Here is a 26,464-nt window from a genome sequence, read left to right on the forward strand (position 1 = left end):
TCCGTGCACGATTCATTTCGTACAGAGTAGAAGCATAAATCCTAGATGATTGTTCTGTGTTCAGAAGAACAGCAATGAAAATCTTCCTGACTCAAGTCCAGTAGGAGACAGGTAAATTAGTTTTGTTGTATTATTATGTAGATGCTGGTGCATTCTGCAGCATCAACAGGATTCAGCAGTTGACTTGTATATGTGTTTTGGTCAAGGTTATGAAAACTGAAAAAGCTGCAAGTATATTTACCCTTTATATTTGTTTTTATAAACACTCCATTATTTCCCTACAGAAAATTCTATACGCCAGCTGTTTTTTATGGCTTAAGGTGGTTGTTGTCATTCTGGCTGTCTTTGGAAAAGATTGAAATGTGAATGCATTGGTAGGAGCCCCTCCGCCTTCTTCGCAACACAATTAAAAGCGCAGTTGTTCAGGCTGGAACGTGGCCAGTTGTTCTGGGTTAATAGATGGGCTTAGCCAGATGTCTGCGAGGTGACCGCAAGCTGGCAGCCAGCTGAATAAGGCTGCAGATTGTAAGTGGACATGTACTCTGCTTCCCTCTGTGTGCAGTTGTCACTGGAGATGATGAAGCACCCTGAATCTTCCTCCTTCTCCGTCTTTAGCTCCCACATCGCCCATAATTCTAACTTTCACAATCACCCTTTTCTCTCTCCAAGGCCAGTCCAAGCATTGTGCTGACACGTGGGTACCTTCTCCTTGGCCCATGGACTTGTGTTCCCCCAGAGTTGACTGTCTCTATTGAGTCTGGGCAGTTCAAGGACTCACTGTAGCTAGCACGATAGAACAGAATGAAAGAGATGAAGAACGAGAGATGGCAGGGACCCTGTGCCTCACTGCTGAAAAATAACATTATACTTGGCTATCCACTTACTATACTTTTACATCAACATGCTCTCAAATGTTAAGTCACTGAAAACAACAATGCTTTGACCTGGAATGACATGAAATGGCATGCTAAAATATGTACATGTGCTCTAAATATTCAACCAGTGTGACCTGGTTACAGCCATTTCTTATTTCAGTACTGCTCTGCTTAGTGGTTTCATTTGGCATGTGCTCTAATTTCCAAAGGGACCTACCACCACCTTGGTAGTCTGCAGCCATGGATGTTACTCTAGAATTCTGCAGAAATGTGGCCTTATAAGTAGCCTTGAAAGCCTTCTATGCCACCACTTAAGGTAGCATGAATTATACACGTGTTCCTGTATGTTTTCAAAAAAAATCAAAGACTGGAGCAAGCTTTTGATTGACTACTTATTTTATGTTGAGCCTACACACCTCAAGTTAAGTCTGATTTTTAATGTAGTAAAACATTATTCATCAGCAGCTTTAGTCGCACAACCTACATTCAGATGCACTATGATCGATGGAGAAACACAAAATGCTAATTTTCCATCTACAGGTCCAAGTCGTAAATTATGTATGTGAATGTATACTGTACCTGCTCAATAATTTATATAGTCAAACAAATGACAAAAGTATTTCTACCTTTAATGCAAAATGGAGGGAAATCAGAAGATGCCACTAAGTCTCTGACAGATCCCATCAAAATGCATATGAAATATTCATTTAATGGATCACACTTTATTTTTATAGTCCCTTTAAGTGGCTTTAATGTGTCACTATAATGCCTTAGTTGGTTCAAATGCGACTCATAACTGTGTGAGAGGAAGTCGATATATCTTTGGGTTAAGTAAGTTTAACTTATCGTTGGGGTTACTTCAGTGGTCCAGAGTCCCTGAAGCCCAAAAGCTTTAATGCAGTAGAAATAGAGGAGGAATACAGGAGTGGAGTCTCTTGCTGCTCTGGCTTTGGCTCCATCTTTTCGTACTGGCCTGATTAGTATTCTATCTGCAGTGTAGGACAGTGATCTAAATATAACCAGTAAAAAAATAAGAAACCGGGACCCTTTCAACTCGGACAGAACGTAGCTGACCAGCCTGGACTGCTGGAGGACCAGCGTTTGTGTGTGTGTGTGTGTTTTTAGCCCCTGGCCACAATTCTGGCACTTAAGCAACACTCCGGTGTCTGGCCTTGATTGGATGCTTCTAATGACATGCCTCAATGCTGCTGACAGGGTGCTTTAGGCTCACACTTACACCAGCACAGCTCTGCCATGGTGTTGCTAGTATCCACCTCAGAGATGACACATCAAGAAATATTTATTCTCTCAAGTTGCAAGGCATTGGGGAGATACTTTAATCATTGGCATGACTAAACATGAAGGCAAGAATGTGTCTCAAAAGCACTAAAGTGCAAAGGAATAAATATGGAGTAACAGAGAATAACGTTGCTGGTGTGTAACATGTGAATGCTGCAGTAGCGTTAGTTCCTTGTTGCTCCATTGTCTCTCTGAACGTGTCCTCTGACAGCAAAGACAGACAGTGTAGTCCACCAGATACCCAGCACGGATGTCAAAGACAAAGAGAGAAAGAGTGAAGTGAATTAATATAATCCAATGGCCTATTATTTCTCTCTCTTTGGAAAACACCAACACTTAATACAGGAAATAATTCCAGTATAAAATAATAAAAGTATAAAATGGATGGAAAATACAGCCACTGGCTGTCACAAAAGTTTATAGTGGGTTTTAATGTCAGAAAATGTGGCTCTATATTGAAGTCGTTCTATTAAGAACGGCTTGCTGTGGTGCACCTTTCATCAAATAAATTCTGTTTCTAAATTGAACTGCTACTGTATCCCACATTGTTTCTTCCTCTATTGTCCTCAATATTTAGAGCGCACAGCACCACCCACAAAGTCCAACAATTTCTGCAGCAGTTCAGAGGCATGAAACACTTCTTACAGTTATTTTGACAATGTGGTGTGAGAGGAGGATAAGAAGTGGGTGGATGGGCTGAGTGACGATGTTGTTAGCAGTGCCAGTGTACAGTTTTCCTTCTTTCCTTCCATCCTTGAAGACTGTGTTTGCCTTTAATGGCTCAATGCCCCTCAAAGAGATGATACCCGAGGCGACCTACAGTTGTTTGTTTTCCCATCCTTTCCTTTTTAAAAAGGAAAATCAAGCTGAACTTCTCTCACATTATTTGTAAACCCAAGATAAAGGACACAAATCTTGAAAGAAGTACACGAGTAGAAAATAAAATCCAATTGAAGCATCTTCATGGATCAGAGGTTTTAGTATCCAGGGGATTTGATCCAGTCATCTAAAATAATATGCTTCTCTGAACAGCTCATTGTAATGCTAAACTGTTGACATTGCGGGCCTTAAACATTATTTCATTATTTAGTTTGTTTGTTTGTTCTGGGATGTAAGGCTTGGTTGCATCAGATCTTGTGTGCAAAGCTGTAGGTACAACGGGGGTTTTTTGAAACACATCAGATGTGTAACCTCTGGCCCTGCAACAAAGTTATGAAGCGAAATAAGTATTTAACGATCTTTCTCCTATGCCTTTTGGTGGTTCAAGAGCACAAAGGAGTTTGAATTAATCTCATAGACTGCAACCTTTGCAAGCAAACCATATAGCAGATCGGCTGCGTTACATATAGACGAATCCGGCAAGCCGTTTGTGTGTTTCGCCCATTACTGCGGTGGCACGTCGTCTGTCACTCTCTGCTGTCCTGCTCTGTTCTGCACAGTGGTCACGGTCACTTCTCCAAACCTGTGCCTGCTGCAGCGTTATGCAGCTGAGAGGTCTGGATATTAATTCTAATAGGCCTACTCGGTAGCAAATTAGGGTTTTAAAAGTAACTAAGCAAATGACAATGTGATGTAAAATTACAAACTCACAAAAGTACGAGTACTCCACAATGAATTACAGTCAAGTGCGTAGTTGTAATTATTTACCTCCACCACTGATTAACTCAGCTACTTGATGTTTACATTGTGGTCATCAGGTTGCCCTAGTTACGTCATATTTCACAATAACAACACATTGAGTTCATTTACTCTGTGCGACGACGGCAGCTGATGCTGATAAAGTCCCCGATCCACTTCTGGCGAACATCGCGGCCCTCTGCACGTCCAGGGAATCGATTTAGACCGTATGGCCGCAGACAGGGGCACTCTTCATGAGGTAAAGGTTTGTGTAGTTTGCATTCAGTTTTTATCCAAATTTGAAGTTTCCCACTGCTGTTGGTGCAGCCGAGAATTGCACAGGTTCTTCCCAACTTCCTAGACACCGTTGTCAAAATGAATGCCGCATAAAAAGTACAGGTAAAAGTAGAAATATACACTTCTTATGACAGCTCCCATTCAATCGCACGTATACTTGTTTACTTCCGGTACTTCACCGGATTTGTCTATATGTTTGTATGTGCAAATAAATGGGAAGAGAAAGCTTCACATTTAGCTTTCAAGAACATAAAACCCCTATTGTATGATGGTATATTGGTGAAACAATACACTGGCCAGTACTGCTGTGTCCAAGAAGACAAATTGTATCAGAAATAATAAAAAAGAGTTATGGGTGGTCTGCTGCTTTCTACCATCTTCTGGAGTTTACACTCATACATATGTATAATGCTGAGGCAGACAAGGCAAGGAGTGGGTTGAGAACAGCATGAGGCTGTGTTTTGCACTGTGTTTATCTAATTGCCTGACCACCAACAGCTATAGCCAGATTCAGATCCAGCACTAAATGTTTCCTGAGCTGTTACAGCCCCAAAGCCAATCTCCCTGGAGCCCCGCGGAGCCGTCTACCTGCAGTGTGTGGGGGCCACAGTCAACCTTTATCAATCTATCAATCAGGCAGTGACCGTCATCATGAATTTCAGAGTATCAAGCCCTTGCTACCTTTCTTGCAAAATCTGGCTGCGGAACAGTTTCCCATCTGCCAATGTTACACCCATACAATTAGACTGTGGTAAAGGGTAATAGAGCCTGAAGCACATAATATAAAGCACATGGAGTCGGTGTGATTTGGGTGCATCCGAATCAATTTTAACGGTGAACGTGCCAGATGTATGGTTCATGAGTGCAATATTTGGTTTCTTGTTTAACCATGAGTCTTTTAGATGTCACATGCAAATGTAGCACCGTCACTCATTGCTTTTTAAAAGCCAGATATGCTTGCGTCTTGTTAGATTGCTGTTATAAAAGGGCAGATTTTCCAGGTTTGAGAAAGAATGCTTCCCTAGAGGAGAAGCAGTCTCTCTTCGTGCACCATTGACTTCAGACCAGGTTTTTGTTGGTCAAAACACAATTGCTTTTCACTGCCTCAAGATACCAATGTGCCGACCCACGCCTCATTTTAAGTGCAGCACACCCATGGGCGATTAAATGGGTGCAAGTCTTTTTAGTCAAACAATGGGTGTTGTAGGGGGGGGTGGGGGGGGTGACAATTGCCTGTCCGTAACTTGCAAAAACCCATGTGTTGTGCCTGTTGTAATCTGGGGCTCATGGTGTCACTCTCTTCCAGGTATCAATGTGGGCTGCATCTGGCCAAGCAGAGAAGAGGAACTATAGTCCAGACCTGATATCAACATCTTCAATCCGTCAAAAGTGGACAGCTCTAAGTAGGTCACTTCATATTTTCATCAGTGTTTTCTTCATGTGTCATTTGTTGGAGTGACACATACTGTATGTGTTGATATTTTAGCAGTAGCCGCCAATAAATAAAATGCTTTTTGGTTTCATATGACACAGCAGGTCAGAGGTCTGCATTTACACCAAGGCCAAATGATTTGGGTGTAATATCTAATTGCAATTTGTATGATAGACATTGATATATGATTTGCTAAATATTTTCTTTCGTGACATTTCAAGGTGTAGTAAAGTTTCAGTTTACTATTAACTGTCTATTAACTAAACAAGATGGAATGTTTCCTACCCGATTGCAAAGTGCGTACATTATTTTAGAAATAACATTTTTATAAAATTTTGAATGGTCGTCAAAAGATGACGAGGAGAACGAGCAGGGTACTACTGTGCTAACCAACCGGCGTGATATTGTGACATCAGTGAGGGAGATCATGGTGTGAGTGAGCACCAGTGACACGCTTAATAAGCATGATGACTTGAGCAGTGTACTGTCAGTAGGAATGGGGCGATACCACTTTTTAGTTTTCTGTGTCCTGTACCGAGATCACAAACTCAAGCATCTACTGATACCGATATTAGTCCGAGACAGTCATTTAAGACCATTTATGAACAATGAAGCTGCTTACCACATGTCATTTCAAAGAAAAAGAGGGCTCAGCTGAAATGCTTTTGCTGTTTTTTTGTTTTTTTTACTAAATTGTGTAGTGTGTGCATAGTAAACCATGCAATATATAAGATTTTTGGATTGTATCAGATTTTACATTTGTATCTGTCCAATATCTGATCCAGTGATTTTGACCAGTATCGGAACAATATGGATTCCCATCCCTAACTGTTAAACCACTAAAGCAACTCTCAGCAGACACTTTTTTTCTCTGGTTGCACAGTCAATAGAGTCAAAAGCACCCAGGATATGCTGATTGTATGTGTTGCTAGTTTTTTTTTTTTTTTACTACTCATTAAATTGTTGTAGCTTCTAAATTTCTTCTTAAACTTTTTTAGAACTCTTGTATGAAGGCAATACCACACTCGATGTCGTGTTTATCAGCACAATTGTAATATCTGTGATTGCAGCTGTTCTGACATTTTGTACAACAGTGCTCCCTCTTGTGTGATGCTTAATTAACACCATCAAAACATTATCTACTAAAGATATGAATTCTTTCCGTCATATATTATTAGACTTATTCAATTGGCATAGAACACTCACAAATCGATTAGCAGCCTTTGCAAACTGCAGTCGACTTGAAAACAACTAATTGTTCATCCCTAGTTCACACTGTGGCCACATTTGTCTATGTTCTTCCTCAACCACCTCCAAATTGTCAGGTATCAAAAGAGTCTATTGTGAATAATGTTAAAACCAGGTGTGAGCAGGGTCGAAGGGCCACTAAATGTTCTGCTGTAGGCATCATTTAGTGGACGTGGACACCTTTGTGAAACCTCATGTTTTGTGCAAAGGTCATGCAGTCTCCTGTTCGTATCAAGTGGAAGACTAGACTTTTTTTCCCGCTCTCTGTTCTTTGCTGTTTAATTTAAATCGTCTTGAAACACGTGACTTCCCTGATGTGCATACTATTTTTCTGGACTTCAGTGACAACAAAAAGTAGAACAAAAAATCAAAAAAGTGTTACTGAGGTTCTATTCAAGACTTTGCCTGACATTATAAAATAGTCAGCAGGATCAGCACCAACAAAGAAATGAAGCATTGACACAGTTAAGATCCCTTTTGTGGAAGAATCAAAGTAGGGCATCACAATGGCAACAAATGGCAGTGAATAGAAAGCATTGTGGAAAAAGGAGAAAGAGATGGTGCACTTGTCTGAGCATAGTCTTTTCGTAAGTAGCTAAATGAGTTTTTTTTTTATTTTCTGTGATGGCTTTTTGGTAAACGCCAGCACTGTTGGTTCTGTTGTGACGTCATGTTTCTAAGTCTTAATCCATACTGCTTTGGACACTCCTATAATTAAAAAAAATGTTGACTTTAAAAGAACTTGTGTGTTTTACAAAATCACATATTGGTTACGTTTTAAATGAGCAATTTAGATTTGCTTGTACAACACTAAACCCTTTGAATCGAAAGACCCTATAGTCATTGATTAGGTTTTCTAGTTAAGCTGTATATTTGTTGACAAGTGTGTATGGCTTAAGATACCTATGAAGACAATGTGAGGTAATAACCCCACACTCACAATGATGTTTTGATAGTTATTTAAACACCTCCTGGTTTAACACGTTTATGTATGTTTATACAGCTGGCAATATACTGTGACAATACTGTGACCTCATTTTCCCCAAACAGCCATTATATTTTCAGATTCAGGCTGTTTACAATTTGATTCACTCCGGTTTTAAATCCTGTGGCAAGTATATTGGAGCAAAAAATGGGTGCAAATATGTGTATATGTATTTTTCATTTGCTATACATATGCAAAATAACAATCAAAAGACAGCAACTATGTGCTTTTTCCACTGATTGTATGCAACCACCCTCCCCCAAGTGCCCTTTCAAAATGCTATTGTAGTTTTAAATCAAAATCCAATTTGAATACTAATTTTGTTCCTGTACGTTCTGGAAATGTTGTCTCCACTGTGTGTGGCACCTTTAGCCCTCTATCACTTAAAAAAAATGATTCCTAACAGATATTGCATTACATTACATTTCTGAACGATGTTGCCTCACATTTTGCCCCGATCTAATATGCTATATAATCTGAAAACTCAGAACATTACCTAAAGGAAGCATGAGGCTGTCCAGATGGTGTTTTGTGGCTTTAAAGGCATTTTAAATTTTTTAATGTGTGCTTTTTTCTTGTTTGTTTTTCTCCCTCTCTTCATAATTTAGACTTAAAGCTATACTGAATACTTGGAACTCCTTCAAAGAATGTGTGCCACAACAAGTTTAGCTGCTCACAACCCATTTCAAATTTCCTACATCTAGGTTATGGCAAATGACATTTACTAAATGTAGACCAAAGTTGTTTTTGGTTCTAATAATTGTAGAGCAAAGGTGACGCAAGATGGATATATCTGAGGTTTCTTCGGAGCAAAGGACTTGTGAAATTCAAGAATCAGTCAAAAATAAATGGGAAGGATACACAGAAGAAACCTTTCATATTCCTTTGTGAGCTCTCACAAATATGCCTTGGCTGACAACTGCTCTTCTCCGCTCTCAGTGCAGATGCGGGACTGACAGGTGTTAAATAGCTAGATCCATTTTTTATTGTTTTGAATGTGCAATTCTGGCTTATACACTACAAAGAGGAACAGCACTCCCCCTCCCTGCCCTGGGCACAGGTCCCCAGCTCTGAAAAAGAACTGCCTGCTGGCCACTTTTTCACCATGCCCTCCATCTTCTCTTCCTTTACCTCCTTTGATCCCTGATTGTGAGATATCCCCCCTCATACACATGCACACTGCAATAGACATCAGATGCACTCCTGTGCCTTATACCCTTGTACTATTTTTAATAATGTAATATTTTTGTGCTGACAAAAATCTCCATATACCAGCAATGGATGACCTGTGTGTCTTCACCCTCACCCGAATGAGAGTCCTGACTGTGCATGGGCAGACCACTCCATCAAGCTGCCCTCTTTGCCAACACAAACAGCTGATTCTAGGAGTTAGAATTCCTGCGATGACCTTGAAAAGCAATGCAGAGGTCATCATTTCAGCCTCAGTCTGCTTCACATTCTCCTCCTTTTTAATCCACGTCAGGGACTTTAAACCCAAACAAGGAGAGAGTCTAAACATCAGGTCAATTAGTCACATGGTTTGCCTTTTGCAAAGTCACAGATGCACGCAGAATTGGTAATCAACCTGAAACTGCAGACCTGGGCGCTATGATTTATGTGGTAGTGGCTGAAAGTGTAGCTTGTCCGGGTCAAAGCACAGTCACAATTTATCAATGGCCACATACAACCTTCTTCACACTGAACGGCATTTTTGTACTGATTACTAAGCTGTATATTGGCTTTAAGTGACGTATACTGTAATAAAGAACAAAATAGATTAGAATATATGTTCATCAAGAAAGAAAATGAATGCAAAGGAGACTTATCCTGTCACAAAAATCCCTTATAGTATCATAGCGTCCTTCCCACTTCAACTGAATTATCCGTGCTCACTCGTGAGGCGTCGCACAACTCTGAGTCATAGTGGAGTTGAGGACAGTGGAGAGGCTTTACTTAATCTCGGGGCACCACCAGCTTTGTTGTTTTTATGTCTGTCAAATTCTGTGATCATTGACATTTGGAATGAAATGATGCGACTCAAAGTTTGTCTCATATATTAGCAAAGTGTCAGTGAGTTTAACTCGTGCAACATGCGTGTGTAGTGCTCAAGCATGTCTCCAATAAACCTGGCGTAATAGACCGCTAATTAGGGTTCGCTCCAATAGGGTTGTGCTATTGTTCAAGTGTAGGGGTAAGTGACACTAAATACTTGATACTAGTTGAATACTTCTACTACCCGTAGAAGCATTTGTTCTTAAAAACAGCATACATGTTTCTATGGTTCAATGTAGTGATTGAGAAATAATTACACTGTATGGTCCTTATTGCAAGCCTCAATGAGCAGGGACAAGGTATCCACCGCTATAATCAGTGTCACTGAAATAGCGCTCTGCGTATAGGTCTTTACTGTTGAATGAATACAAATAGTAATTCAATTGACCTTTAAACTGTTTTTACTGTTGATGTTCAACACAAATCATAGTTAAATAAAATTATTCATAGTCATATTATTATTATGAATTAGAAAAACAACAAAAGTGTATTTTGTGTTGAATTTTGTGAACGATAGAGGTTAAGTTGATATTTAGGTAAATGTTTCCCGCTACCAATGTTCCCTTGTTTGTTACGACACCACCTATTGTTTCCTGCGCCCTGCATCACTTGATGTATGTTTGCCTTGGCCTACGCAGAACAAATGCAGAGTCTTAATTACTAGCGGTATTGTGGACACTGTAATACCATGCATGGAGAACAATGGGCGAGTAACGTTAAGCAAGAGAGTGCAAATGATGTGATGCCCGGCAAATGCAAATTCCAAGATCTCTGGCGCTCCAAAGAAAACTTACAAAGACTGGCTTGCCCAAGATCCCAAGGACAATCACTTGGCCAGATGCAGAGCGTGCTGCAAATCAATAAAAGTGGCTGCCATGGGTGAAGTGGTCAGTACACGTTGCTCTCCCATCCTAAGCTGTGTTGGCACATATGGTTCTTAAATTTGAGAGAACTGGTCCTTGAAAGGTCCTGGAATTGATGTCATTTAATGTCAACCAAGGTGTGGGACCCTGCAATGCTTAACTTTAGAAATGAAGGTAGCCAACAATGATGTATGATACCATCCTCCCCCCTCCCCCTCCCCCATCTCTGATGCCAATATTTCCATCAAATATGATTTATTTATGATGTGTCTCTCCAATCTGCACTTTGTGTCTGCAATGCAGTGCACATGCATTTTTAATAGAAATAATGTATATGCCAAATATGAAACTAAAAGTAAACATCAAAAAAGGAAACGCTGTCAAATAAACCTTCAGATGAACTTAGCAACGTTTATCAAAGCATAGACAATAATAATAATAATAGGTGAGATTCTCAGACACGCAGTCATGTGCCAGCAGAAACAGTTTCTCTCACTTGTGATCACTAATATCTGCATTCACTGGTGCTCAAACGTATTGTTAACAGCACCTAGTCTGCCCCATGTTACATTACAAATAGTAGCCCCGCAATAAAAAGAGCTAATATTTTTCACTGAAATGAAACAGATACAACACACACCCTCCCCATGATGGCAGAGGATATTAAAAGTGAAAATATCAAATGTAGTATGCACAGTTTGTAAGGAGATGCAGAGGACAGGAAGGTTATTAACCTTGGGAATTTATTAAAACATGCTCATAAGTAAATCCATCGATGAATGATAATTTTTTTTCCAATCTGCCTTTTGCATAATCATAATTAGGATTTTTCTCTCCCATCAGCACCTAAGGCATTCGGTCTTCTGCAGCCCCACATCAACCTGCAGTCTCATCCCCAGTTAATATCCTCGAAAATAAATGAAATAATTATATTTTTTTCTTTTTACCCGCTTACACTTTATGTATCTTCTACTTTGCATAAAAGTCCAAATCTCAGTCTTCATCTTCTTAACTGCACAGGTGACTGAGCCAGTGACAAAAAATATTAATCACCTCCGCAGTTTGTTGACATTATTCTGTCCTCGTCTGCTCTTAGCTGTGTGTCTGAATAATTAGCCCTTCCTCTCTGCTGTGCCTCTTTCATCTCGTTGTGCCCTGCATTAGATGGTGTGTTGTCATGCGATTGACAGTGACAGTGGTGGCAGCCGTCTATGCCACTGGCAGGGCGTGAGCTGCCTGTGAAAGGTGATTATGGAAAGAGAGAGAAGGAGGGAGGGAGGGCGCGCTCATATGGGTGCTTGAAATCCTTGAAAATGCTTGAATTTTGATGTTGTGTTTTCATGGATTGAAAAGTGCTTGGATTTTGGATGAAATGCTTGTAAATGCTTGACGTTGCTGCGGTATTGATTTCAGAACAACCAGCTATCTGACTCGATAGATAATCACATACCCATTCTAAAATGAAGACCACTCTGCTTGGATCTTACCTGCGTCTCTACGACTGATCTGCCAGTAAGTCATTTCAGTGAGCGCTGGCTGGAAAATGTACAAAATTGTATAGCCGGCTGCAAAATTGGAGTCCGAGCTACACACACTCTGATTTGTTTTTGCTCACTACAGGATAAATGATTGAGAGATACTCTGTGTGTGACAGGGCCGGCTCTACACTGCTGCAGCGAGTGTCATGCCCCCTCAAACCAAAATTTTGGGATTAGGAAAAAAAACAAACATGTTTAACAGATTAGGTTTAGGGAAAATTGAGGTGTTAACAATTACAGCAGTTGATTGAAAAGTCCTCTGAAAACACAATTTGTTAATGTCTCATCTCTCTCCTTTTTGTGTATCTGTGGCTGTGGCAGGTGAACTTTTCTGCTTGATTGGATTTGGTTTTGTACAGTTCCACCAGCAGCATCTGGGGGTCCAATAACATTTTACTGACTATCGTGATCATTTTTGTGAGCTTACTTTTTGCTTCTATCCCCTAGATTTCCATATATCCACCAAACTGGTGTACCTTTGGTTGTTAATAGTGTGATATCGTCTCTGTTATTATGGTGAATGGAAATTACCCATTTTCGTATGTATTAGAGATGCACCGAACATTCGGCCACCGAAACATTTGGATTTCCAGCCAGCCAAAATACTTTTAACACCGAAATTGGGCGTTGTGAAAAAAAAACAAAAAACAAAAAACATAAATAAATAATTGGACGTTGTGATGACGCATGCAAAAACTGCGGCCAGCAGGCGCCTGTCTATTCCCACGTGGAGTCTGTCCAAGATCAGTTTGGAACACCAATAAAACGGTGCCAACAACATGTGAGTACACGGTGGAACAGCACCTATTAAATGCTGCAAAGCCTCAAAGTTGACCGCGGACAGCGCAGATTATGAACTCCCCATGACATTCACTCGGATCCCCTGCACTTCATCGCGACTGTACTCGATCCTCGTCATAAAGATCATTTCTTGGATGTGGGGATAAAGCAGCGCATAGAGAAATGATCCAGGCTGCGTTAGATACAGAGAGGCGGTCTGTCTGCATGCACCAGGCATGCACCCTCGCTGTCTGATATATTCGATGAGATCCTCCTAAATATTTTCATAGATTCTTAATTGATTTATTATTTGAAGCATGAATATTAATCTTTATAATTGCAATGCCTTGACTTTAGTGAGGTAAGTACACACAGTTCCAGCCATAACAAAATTAGATTAAAATTTAAAGCAAATCATTTATTTTGGTGTAGTATTTCCTAATATTCGATTTTGGCCAACAATTTTCATTCCGGTGCATCTGTAGTGAATATTCATATAAAACAATACATTTTATAACCAATTGAACTGGACCTTGAAATTGCTTGATTTACATCTGAGACATATTTTACAGGGTGCAGAGACTGGTGACAGGTGTACAAAAAACATAACAAAGGCCTCTTTTTATTAGCTGAGAAAAAAAGGGGATTTTAAAAATTAAAAATTGAATGGAAAAAAAGTCATTCACCTGCAGCCTTAAAACCTGCTTCATCGGTGCTTGCTGGCTCAAAACTTGTCAATGTTGGGTGTACAACTCTTTTCTTGTATGTGGATCCTTAACAAGATTTAACACCAACAGCCAAAGTAATTGAGAAGAATATTGAGCACATTTTATAGCAAAGATAAACAAAGGAATAAAGGAACTTACGACCAGTGGTTACAGTCTCTTATTCTCTGTTTAGGCACCGAACAGACTTCCTGAGTGAACTGGTGTCCAGCTGTAATGCAGCTCTGCAATGCAGCTCTTTTTTTTATTTTTAGTGATTTTTCCATTCATTTAAAAAGTGTGTGATTTATCTGTGCAATCAGAATCTGTGTTACAAGCTGGGTCCTTAAGCTGTACATTGCACCAAGTTAGATGAGTTTCAGTAATCCCTCTTGGCCTCAGCCTCGGCCTCTATATGACACTGCTCAGACACTTGGGTCAGATATTCAGACAGACAGGCTCCTCACAAAGTGAAGTAATTAATGACATTTAAATGTTAAATGGATCCCTGTCTTGTTGGCATTAATTAGGTGGATTAGAAACAAATCCCAGAAAGAGAATCTAGTGTTTTGCCATTTCCAGAGTTCTGATGCTCACATGACAAGGTGGATTACCTCTGTATTAGCCCACTGTTCCCTTTGGGATTGTGTGATCTTATGTTCAGAGAAGTTAATGAAAATCACATCCGGCCCTCTAATACTTAGTAGGACTGGCAGATGTGTCTACATTTTACATTTACACATGAGGACAAAAAAGAAAATTCAAATTAATTTGAGCCTAAGCCATAAATATGTAGACCAATTTACCAATTTGCAAGTAATTTCAAGCTGTATTGTGTAACCTTTAAATATCAACACATTATCTGCTACATTCAAACATTGCCAAATGAGATCCGGATAGCGGTCTTTTGCTTTTGAGTCTGTCGAGACTCTCCTGCGCTGCACTCATATGACATGTTTTTTTTTCATGGCTGATGGAGGCGAGGTGCAACACAATGGCTACATATCACTAGTGAAGCAATGTGGCTGAAAATGGCAGAAGTCCACGGGGGGGATCGAAGTTTGGCACTGGATCTTTAATACATCTGGGCTATGTTATCCAAATTTGAAATACTCCATCTCTATCTCTATCAAGCCAAAACCTAAAACCATAATATTTTCTCTTCTCTAAGAGAAAGACAATCCCCCCAAAATCGGCAACCAACCGATCAATAATTTTACTTTTTTGCCAATTCACTATCTTAACAGAATATCTCATAGACTGACTTCACCATAGGTCTGGTCTTCATTGAAAGTAAACCGTCAAAACACATTTATCCAAATCTAAATTCTAAATTTTCAAAGACAGACTGATTGCATTGTACAAGAATGCAGCTGGGCTCATTACAAAAGATATTTAGTTTGCAGTTTTGCTGCCTGTATTCAAGGTAAATTAATAAAGCAAGTCTAAATGAAGTCAGTAGCTAAACTCTCCTTATTTTGTCCTTTGTCTCTGTGTGTTTTTTTTTCCTCTACACAAAAAAATGACTGGGAAAATGTACTTATTGACAAAAGACTGGAATCTAATGTATAACTCTAACTATTTCTCTAAATAGAATGGTCGAAACTGTGTTTCAGTATAAGATAAGAACAAAATTACTTTGTAAAAGTGTGTATTCTTCACATTAGGTTTTCCAAAACGGATGAAGAACATGGAAATCTTCCTTCATCATAAATTCAAGACTGAGGCTTCCTAATGAGCCATGTAGTCTTTTAATGTGTCAAACTACAACCGCCAATACATTTCTTGCTGCCTAACTGCCTTTAAGCGTCTTCCTCTTGTATCCTATAATATATCTTTGAGCTGTGGTTTATTCATGGCCTAATACCTACACATTTTGTGCTTCCTGTTTATTGTATTTAATTCATTTATATATATCCTAAGTTGCAGATGCATGGTGAGGTGTCATCTCAGTTCAGCCATTTTTTACTGGTTGAGAAGACAGAACAATAACAAAACTGGGTTGTTTTGTGATGCATCACAGACTCTGGCTTAAAATAAAAAAAAAGCCTCCTGATGATCATCACTATAGCACATTTCCAAAGATCATAGCTGGATTGGGCTGCTACACTGGTGAGTGGGTTGGCCCAAGCGTCTCTGACAGCTTTAGCAGGCTACAAATATATAACACACCCCCAAAATCAGATGATATTAATAGGTATTTCTTGTATGTCTTGTTTGCATCAGTAAAAAGTAGTAACCGCACATGTTGGATGAGACAGTCTGATGGTCTAATAGGGAGCAAGCTGCCCCTCTGCGTACAGTATGCTTTGACACAATGAGATGATGTAGCTATTCTTGGAGGCTGCTTGTGCACTACGATGGATGCCATTTTTCACACCATTAACTACATCCTACTGGTTTTATTCACAGCACAGCGATGGGCCAAAACAATCCTAAACACACCCACGAACCAGCACAATTGCAACAATTGATCGGAGCTGTTCCACCAAGTCGGTCGCGATTCTGTGCACCAGAAGAAACCATTATCTCCATCCGCCTTTCGTCTCCCTGTCTCCTTTTCTTTCTCTCTCGCCATGTCTCTTATTCACATTCTCTGTCTTTGCATTGTCTCTAAGACCCCGTTTCGTCCTCCTCAGCGCTCCCATTGCTGACGTATATGCGAAAGGGCTCTTGGTTAAAAAAGTACAAATGTGCACCGTGTAGAATAAATATATAAATCACTGCTTTAGCTGCATAGGTCAACCACAGTAGGCGTATATGTTGGTAAAAAAAATCAATGAGCACGACCAGTGCAATTTTTGGACTGTTTACCTCAGCAGAGGTCTGACCAAAAGCCCTCATTATAGTCTATGCTGAGTGCAGTGTTCACAGGGGGAGGCACGGCTCAAAGGTCCAGCTAATCCGGTGGGTCTTCCAGGTATGATGGGCTCGTCAATATGCTGGGCCTGCATCTTAAAGGAGCTCCACAGCCATGCTAGGTAAAAGAGGCTCAGGGGAATGCTTTGCATGGTGCAGTTTTATTGTATCAACAGCTCTCAAGGTTAGACGCCTCTAAAGTATTAACCCGTTATGTACCGCTTCTCTCCTTTCTTTGATTCTGCTCTCCTTTCAGTCAATGCCGCTTTCTTCGGAGTTCCACAATGGTTTTTGTTAAAGCAACAGCTTAATCACCACAATTTTTAATATCCTTTCACATGAAGTGGTTCTACGTGATATCTGTATCAGATGATGTGTAGCTAGCACGAGCATTTCTCCCACCGGGTCAAATCTGACATTCTATTTGAAATCGGGAAGCAGCGTTTCATCAGTGCAGAAAATAATTCAGCCTCTGTTTCATTCCAAGAACAGACGTATTCATGTGGAGCTCAGCTCAGATAGCAACACAGGTATGGAGGGTGTTTTGTATTCAATGAAGAATAGATAAGGCTTGAGGGGCCGTGTTCTTGTTGTTTTCCTGAGCAAAGAGAGCGCTGCTACAGGCACGTCACCAAGTTTAATTTAGGAATTTAATTTCCACACACAAAAGAGGTCAGGCAGGGAGGAACAAATTGACAGACATAGTAGGTGGGGACTTGTCATTTCTTCCAAATGACTTTTAATGAGAAGAAACCCTTTGGCCCAGGTTGAAGGGTACCTTCTTCTACGCGTGATTAAACTTTCAGAATTGCCCACTGAGGGCTTTTGCCCTGCAAGGACAGCTGGTCTGCATGTTCACAGGTCAGAAACTGGGCAAATTCCCTGCCTTAATCAGATGTAAACAGATTCTCCAGTTGAGCTCACTGGGCTGTGGTCAACTGAGCAGTAAACACGAAATACTGGGAGCCAAAGTGGCTGTTTTGTAGGGAATGATCCACCATCACACAGCTTTGTGACTGATTGTAATTTCCGAATGTAGGCACTTATTTGGACAAACTGAAAGTGTCATATCCCCCTTCCAAATTATACATATAATTCTGAGGCATGTCAAGTCACCAATTCTTCAATTCTGTTTTCAGCATGCTGGCACATGCACAGTAGATACACATTTTAATAGAGTTTTCCCCATATGTTTTCTTTTTTTCTTGTCAGAATTTTAATGGTTTGAAGAGAAAATCAATTTCATAATTTAGATTGTGTGCCTCGGTAGTGACCCATCGGTCAGTAAATGTTTTAATACTGTTTTGAAGCCCCAGTCTTTCCATAGTAAAAGTGTGAACTCATGAAAAGAGTTTGTGTTTGTCAATGTCACTGATATATGTCTGCGTCCTGAATGAAAGTGTCCCCCCGTCACCCTTCTCATGGTTAAATGTTGATGTATGCTTCCTTGGCAGTTTCCTCACTCAGCAGCATCAGCATCAGCAGAGGGAAATGCAGTGTGAGGAGAGGATACGGCCCCTGTGGGAGGAAAATAGACTTTTGATTTTGGTTTTGGTCTCCCGTGTGCTGCCTCTGGGTTTATAACAGATTTGGTTCGTAGCCTCAGTGGAGAGGAGACTGTGGCTCTTTTCTTGATGCGGTTTGTGTTGCAACTGGTTTCAGCCACAAACATGGGACCCTGCTGGCTGGCGTGCTGACTGGTTGTCAAACTGCCCCAGAGCAGGCTATCCTTTTGGATAACTGGCTGCAGCATTAAAGACAGACTTCAGACATAAAGGTGCAGTTTATAATGTCATTAATGAAGTTAATAATGAAGATTATTAACTCTTTCTTTGGCAGGTGCTCCATTTTAACTGGGGCTGTCAAAGTTAACGTGTTAATCGTTGCGAGTAATACAGCGGAGGTTAACGCGATAAAATAATTTAATGCAGTTGACGCAAGTTTATTTGCTTCTGGTGTGCGCTGACCTCCGACATGAAACCCGGAAATGAACAGTCACTTGGCTGCAGTCAGACTGAGATAGTAGCTGAAGATGGAGGGACGTGAGGGATTGTTGGGCAGAAGGTTTCATTTTAAGAACCTCAGAACCATCGATAAAAAAAATTTTTGACAATGACTGGAAGTTGCGATCCTTTGCCTTGACTGTCAATAAGAACAGATGCACGACTAATTGCTGAGACAGAGGAATTCCTCGACATCGCCAACGAGTGGAAAGTAAGTGACAAACTAACCGCTCTAGGCAGCGTAATATGCTGGCAGCAGGCGACTTCCAATTTGGACACCTACCCTGCGTGGTTGACTGTGCTTTCGTTCTCTCTCTCTTTCGTTCTCTCTCTCACTTCATCATGTCTAAGGACATTCTCAGATGGATTATTTTGTTGTGATGTTAACACATGTTCTTGTTGCATACAGGATGGCAGTCATCCATGCTGAGCTTTTATTTTAAGATTACCTGGTTGGCACTTGATAGGCCTGAGATAGAGTCGTTTTGAAGTCCCATAGTTCTGTGTTTAAAAAAGAAAGATACAATGGTGTCTGAAATGCACACTGTCTGATTGATTTAGACATTAGAAGAAAAGCAAATTTTTAACCGCGATTAATCTAGACGAACAAATTTCAAAATGTGAGATAAATCAGTTGACTCGGACACAAATGCCTTAATTTGGTTCATTCATTTACCACATGTACCAGACTATTTTCCCAAAAACAAGCCACATCTGAAAGTGAGGGATGAATCCTGCTGCACTTGCTCACAGTTAAAAACATGATGACTGTGATTTTTGTTGCATCAAAAGTGACACACTTTCAAAAACCCATGTAACTGCATGGTGGCTATTGTCATTAACAAAGCTATTACTCAGTACTAGGTCCCCAAAATGCTGACATGTGGAGGATGGATTTTCACCTGACACTAGTGTTTTTCCTGCCACCTCTCTTCTCTTGTCCTAAGGCTGAAACAGTCTCCAGCATAAGCACGAGGATGTGCAGGAAACTACACCAAGGCTCACTGATGGAGGCAGATGTCCTGAACATGCTGTTCTCTGCTGCTGCTAATTGCTGTTTGTCCAGCTTATATTCACTCCTCTCATGTGGAGCTTTAGGTCTACAAGTCCTGATTGCCTTTCTATGTTCATTTGCCTTGAGATGAGTGCAGACATACAACATTGTCTATTATGATTATTGTTGTTATCCCCCAACACACAGCCAAACCTTCCTCACTGCCTCCCTTTTTCTGTTATTTTTCTTCAGCACTTTGTTAAATTATTTGAATTTACCAAGCCATGTCTCTTGTGAACACCATTACAGCACTCCTCCATTTTAGATGCCTGGGTTGCCCTTGTTTCAGTGTTATATAATTTCTAAAGAAGGAACTACTTAACAAGTGAAATTTCTTAGTGCTTTCCAACTTGCTTCAGTGTCATTTATTTCCCATTGTTTATCCTCTGACTTTCCAAGTCCAAGGTTAACATGATACCTAAATGAATAACTTCATCTCGAGTTGCCAGTGCTGCCACTGTTATTATTACAAATGGAGTAGTTTATCAGAATATTACTTTCCACTGTCCTTCTCTTAGATCACACTTATTTTACTTGCCATACATTTTGTAATGGGAGTCAACAGTAAAACAGGCTGCATTTTGATGAGAAGCAGAGGATGAATGCATGACTGTGTAATATGCTCCATGAAGGAGCCTCTGCCTGGTGCTTATCTCTCGTCTCCATTGCGCACGGCGATGGACTAGCATCCCCTGGATGGAATGATTGTCCATTGTACAGTACCTCCCCTCATGAGTGGTAAGCAGAGACAACTACTCAAACCATTATGCCATCTGGGTAGTGAATTTTAAAGACATCACTCTTTAAAAACTCAAACCTTGTCTCCTGTGTTCCATTTTTTTGACATGTAAAGGCCACTTTTACTGAGCCGTTAACAAAAACAACTAGTTTGACTTCTCCTCAACCAAGTAGGAAAGAAAAGGTAGACAATGTAAGAACCAACATACATTTAATCAGGGATCAGTGACGGATGGACAAAAACTACCATATGCAACATAGGTGTCAAATATATGAGTGGGAATTTGCTTCTGACGTCAATTAATGACGTCAGAAAACCCCTTAAAATAGTTAAATGCATAATGACAATTCAGTGAAATGTCAGTAGAAATACTCCTAAAAATGGTGTCGATTTTTGTGCTGGACACTCAGGAAAGCATTTTTATTTATGTGGTTAAAGTTTAGCATTACCACAGGGTTGGATGAAACTGCGCTTGGTGTTGCTTGCAATGATTTAAGCTCTCTGGTGAAAATGATGAACCTATTTTCGCCATTATTTAAGAGGTGAGTTAAGGCGGTCCTTGAGGGAAGAGATATTTAGCAATGAGGATGATGGATTCTGGCAGGCAAGAAAGTAAGAGTCATGGGTGACCCTTTTCTCTCTCGTTAAAGGTCTTTTAAATTGAGGTGAAGGTCTTTGTCAAAGGACATGTTCCTGTGTGTTTTCTCTGTTTTGTCGGTACTATCACACTGGCCGTATTCATTTCATTGTCATCTGGTTAATATTGCGTGTTGATAGTTATTCAATTTGGACCCTGTGTAAACTTGGTTCAAAAACAAAACAGCGGTTGTGAAAGCATTCCTCGCACTCCAATGTCCTCAAAAATCTACACAAGACAGATTTGAATGGCTGCTGCACTAGACCACAAAGATGATTTGACTAGAAAACCTCACATTTTAATTCATGCAGAGGTACCGATTTCGACAAAATGAGCACTGCAGTATATAATGTGTGCAGGTTTGATTTGATGGATAATCACAAAATTGGGTGTAGAAAACAAATCGCTTTCCAGTTGCGACTAATCGTGTCTCGAATGTGGGGTTGAATTCTCTCTCTGGATATACTTTGTGACTCAGCTGGCTCTGTGCACTGTGAAGTGAACAAGGACACTGTAGGTATGTGATCTTGAGCTATGAAAGCAGTGCTATGAAGTACTAACACACCAGTAACTTCTTAATTTCTGGGCCGCTCCGTGCTCTGTGGTGTCAGCTTTAACTCCTTAGAGCACTGCAGTGTCTCCACTTTCCCCAAAGCCCTTGTGGGAGATAATCAGTCATTACTGCTCATCCACTGGGTTATTTATTTCACCACAGTCATGTGGCAATTCATCATTTATTTATGTGACAGTTGTTATCTATTAGGTTGTTCCTTTCATGTGGCTAAGAATGAAAGATTTAATGGAACATTAAGCTTCCATGCATCTGATGGCACTATTCTGCTTCTGTCTCTTCATCTTCCATTGATACATTCTGCAAACTCACCGGTCAGTTAATTGTAGGATATTGATACCCGTATTGTGTCCACCACTGCAGCTAATGTGATGCCTTAGCCCCTGCAATGTGTGGGATTCTGCTCTCCCAGTAAGAAAAATGACATTTGAGCCACTGTGCAGAGCCCCCTCTAATGGCGTCTGGGATAAGAATGGTAAAATGTGTTGGAGCTGGCAGAGGCACAGGCTGTGTTTTTGTTTATAAATAGCTCCAGCCAGCTTTATTCCACTTGCAGTTGTCCCATAATCATCAATCACCCCCATGCACAGGCCGGCTTCTCCTGCTCACCAGAGAGAGGGTGCGCTGTTAGTTGTGGCCTTGCACCTACAACTGTGCAAGTACATAAAGTAAAGCATGGTGAGTTGGACAGAGCTGGGACTCGGGTAGAAGGGAGGGCAAAGGTTCTTGTGGGGTTCCGGTGATGGAGTGAGTTATGGCGGCTTCACCGTAGCTGTTCGCCCACCCTCACCTCCAGAGTCATTACATACACCAACATCCACTGTTTCACCTCAGGCAGCACACACACACACATACACACACACACACACACACGGATGCATGCATGTTTCCCCTGCATCTGATCCGAGACAGTTTTGAGGCTAATCCTGTGATGTGCTACACACACACACACACACACACACACACACACACCTGTTTGCTCAGCATTTCTTTCTTTCTCTGGAGAAGCTTTGCAAGAAGAACTCACTGTTGTAAAGATAATTTCAAAAAGATGATGATGGCCATTTTATAATCTTGCAGACATGAACAAAAGTACTCGGGAAATATCCAGCACACTCAGGTTATTAGCAAATGCACACACGCAATATGTCTTTCCTGACCCTTGCACAAACACAGACATTTTTCCAGTGTTACTATGGCAGTCTGAAAAATACATTACGATCCTTAACAAAATAGTTATATAACTACCGCAGCGCTAAATCTCGTGTCTTATCTAAGCTCTGCCTGCTTCCTTTCAGCCTGGCTTTGCTGCTTTTCAGCTGCTCGAACTGAACACATGACGAACATTTGTCATTGCTGATCAGCCATTTTTTTGATAAAAGAAAAGAAAAAAAAAAGAAAGATTTGCAGTCAACAATATCCTTCCGTTATAAGAATAGACAATTGATATCTCATCACTTTCAAATCTTAATCAAAATCTCCATGCTGTGAAAAGAATTTCACACCTAGTTAAATGCACCCTCCTTGATAAGCGCACCCTCATTCTCTCCCTCCCTCCTTCAACCCCCTCCACAGCCTCGTGTCTGTGAGACGATTTTGAACCTCACCTCCCGAAGTTCCTTGGCCACATCCTTGAGCTCTTTGAGAATGCCTTCCAGTTGGTCGATTACCATCTTCATGTGGCTGCGGATGCGTTCTCTCGGGCTGGGGGTCTCAGAGGTGTCCCGGGCCGGAGCTCTGCTGAGGGACATCCTTTACAGGGTGACGTGGGGCCAGTGGCCAACAGGCTGAGGGCGTGGGGGAGCCGAGTCGGGGTCCATGTCTTTGGCTACGAGGAGCCTCAGTGCTACTGATCCGAACAGGGGCCCCGGACACGCAGGGATACCTCAACATCTTAAAAGCACCTGGGCAGCCGAAACGCCTTGCCTGGCCCACTCACTCGGCACCGGGTCACACTCTGACACTCATGCCTAGACGCTTCCAAAAATGAACCGAAAATGAGCATGGGAAAAGTCATATGCAGTAAATCCATGGAAAAAGGGATGAGGGGAAAAACGCACAGGCTCAGGCTGGTATGAAACTCTTACATAATCATGTTGAGCCAACTCATCTCATGTGTCATTGTGTGTGTTTAAAATTGTTCTTGAGGAGGAGCTATTTAAAACACCTGTCTATACAGGGAAGAGACTTCTTTCCTCGTCAGTGTGTCCTGTATGATCTCTTTCACTTGTGAAACACAGCGACATAATGGCAGACAAAGGAGCTATGTAGCATAGATAGAAAAATAGAATTCCCAGCAGTGGCTCAAATGCAAAATGATCCTGTTCTACATTATCGGTGGCTAGAGGGAGGACACAATTTACTGTCTTGCTATAGTCCTTTAGCAAGGGCCACTGTCTTTATAGAGCAAAAGGAAAAAGGGGGTATTCCTCTGTGCAGTGCGACGCTTTCTCCTCCAGGAAAAATTATTTAAAAAAAAAAAAGAAAAAAAAGATTCTCAGTACAAACTTTGCCTCACATCCATTTTCTTTGAAAATGATGACTTTATCACGTTGTCCTTTATTTCTCTCCTATGAAAGTGAGAAAGGTAGGTGTGGGCTTTTGCACGGAGCGTCCAGTATCTCCCAAAAGCAGGGCTTATTCCAGGAGGCGTGGGATCGGAGTGAACTGATTTCTAAGCCAGCGGAACGTGACTTGTGATGAGAATTTGTGGAGGGATAACAAAACGATCATGGTATCGATGAGCCACAGTTACAAAGCGGGCTGGGAGGGAAACGAGCACCTTCTTCTGGAATTTGGGTGGCAGCTCTTCTTAAGCAACAGTGCTTTCCAAGTCCTCTCACAAAACACTGACCCCCAGCAGTCCACAGGGGTGTGCCCAAAAACCAAGGGAGCGGAAAGAGAGAAGGATTATCTTCTCATCTTCAGTTGTTGCTAAGGGAACCCAGTCTTCCTCCTTGTGCTGTGATTGGATAATTATTTTATTTCTTATCCATGTAGTATGTGTTTTTTTTCCTCTGGACTCTTTTCAGAGAGGCAGAGAGCTCTGTGCCATCCAGTCGGATGAGATAAATCCCCTGAAAGCTTCCCAGAGGAGCCCCAGAGAACAAGCAGGGGGGAGAGCTACTTGCCTAATCCAGGGCGATGCCACTACCACAGGGTGTTTTGGCCAATCACACATGGCACCTGGACAGATGGGGGGAAAAAAAAAGCAATCACTTATTCTGTCCTTTCTATTCCTCCCCGTTTCTCTACTTCACAGAAGCAGGAAAAGAGTAAGGGAGAACCAGAGATGGACAGGAATGAACTACTTACACACACACACACACACACACACACACACACACACCCCTTTCCTGTGCATCACTTTGCTGTTGCTATGCCCTGAGCTCACTGTCCATGCACTAAGATCGTTGAAGCTACACACAACCCAATCTTTAACAGCTCCTCTGTCTCTCTGTCGCTCACACACACACGCACACACTCTACTTACTGTCTTGACAGGGAGAGGGAAGCTTCTATTAGCGGGGATATTTCACTCTGAGGCTGTGGCTCATCAGAGGAGGAGTAGATTTTGAGGACGAGGCTGTGGAGGAGGAGGAGGAGGAGGAGGAGGAGGCAGGCAGCATGAGATGGGAGCAATGAATGGCCCTGATAGCACTCTGAGAATGGAGAGAGGAGGCTGAGGATGACTAAGAGCTAGAGCAGTGAGGAGAGCTCCTGCCTTGGATTGTGATGCTGCTGCAGCCGGTACCATCACTCAGATCGCTGTGCTGCCGGAAACAAGCCACCCGTCATCGCTGGCAGCGTTCGCCTGCATTGGGAGGCAGCAAACAGAGCGGCAGTTCTGCTGCTGTAAAAAAAAAAGGAGCTTTGTGATTCCAATGACAGCCTCTTCTGCTCTGTCAATCTGCCTGTTTTTATCGCACTACTCCCTTTCTGTCACTCTCTGTCTCTGTCCCCGTCTCTCTGCCCCTGCGCCCTCACTGTGTCCTCTCTGACTGCCGGATGAAGGGAAGCTGATGCCAGAGTTTATCGTGGGGCTCAGGTTCCTGCCAGCACCACTCGACTGCTCTGCTCAGCTCTGTGGAGGAGGGGCTTTGTGCTTTAAAGGCACAGTGAGTTGCACAGTCCCTCCTGTGCCTCGCTCCTCTCCCGTCTTCTCTCTGCTGGCGCCTATATGTGCCTCACTCTACCTATCTAGCCTTTGTCACAGTTCTTTCAAGGGTGTTAGCTCTCCCTTAAATCAACGTGAAGACTTTCTCTACTGCCAGCCAAGCAGCCTCTAGGGTCTCGGTAAATTATCAAAATTCCTGGGTTGTTGCATCATTAATATACAAAGCAGGTTGGTGCTTGATGACCTCATCTGACTGAGAGACAGAAATAGGGAGGCAGGGCCAGAGTGACTTTTCCTCTCCTTGTCCTCTTCATCAGGATTTTGTTTTTCAACACAAGACAACCGGAGGTGTTTACCCTAATATGAAATTAGTTTTCTAAAGGAGATAATGGAACAGTAAGATAAATTCACAATGACAACTTCGTGAGCAAAGCACACAGTTACCAGGGGGGTTTGGCAGATTACTGTAGTGAACAGCCAGCGGGTCAATGCATTCTTTTGCATAATTGTAAAGAGAAAAGTAGAGTGGGTTAAAGTTAGACAGGCCCTCTACGCAGTCCTCTGTGGTTTCTGCTACCAGGATCGCAGATGCTCGGCTGATGCTCGAAGGCTAATTGGGGGAATACTCTGCTGTATAATTCTTTGATTAATAAATGAACAAGTTTTTTTTTTCTGTTTTGGTTCATTTTTAAAGAAGTTATTTGCGCATAATCACGCTGTGTTAGTACTTGATGTTTTACGTGCCACATTCCGATGGACAATGATGCTCTGTGTGGAAGACGGAAACTGCCATG

General features: G+C 41.5%; 1 protein-coding gene across 1 annotated transcript in view; it reads right to left on the reverse strand.

Annotated features, from left to right (window-relative positions):
- Positions 1-25,595, reverse strand: part of insyn1 (inhibitory synaptic factor 1) — a 46,821-nt gene extending 21,226 nt beyond the window's left edge. The window contains exons 1-2 of the mRNA XM_044030946.1: positions 25,047-25,595; positions 23,161-24,739 (exon numbers count right to left, since the gene is read on the reverse strand). Coding sequence (XP_043886881.1) covers positions 23,161-23,304 — 144 coding nt within the window. The 5' untranslated portion in view covers positions 23,305-24,739; positions 25,047-25,595. The remainder of the gene's footprint in view (positions 1-23,160; positions 24,740-25,046) is intronic.
- Positions 25,596-26,464: the final 869 nt, after the last annotated feature.

This window comes from Solea senegalensis, linkage group LG7 (assembly GCF_019176455.1).
Source record: "Solea senegalensis isolate Sse05_10M linkage group LG7, IFAPA_SoseM_1, whole genome shotgun sequence".
NCBI classification, from domain to species: Eukaryota; Metazoa; Chordata; class Actinopteri; order Pleuronectiformes; family Soleidae; genus Solea; species Solea senegalensis.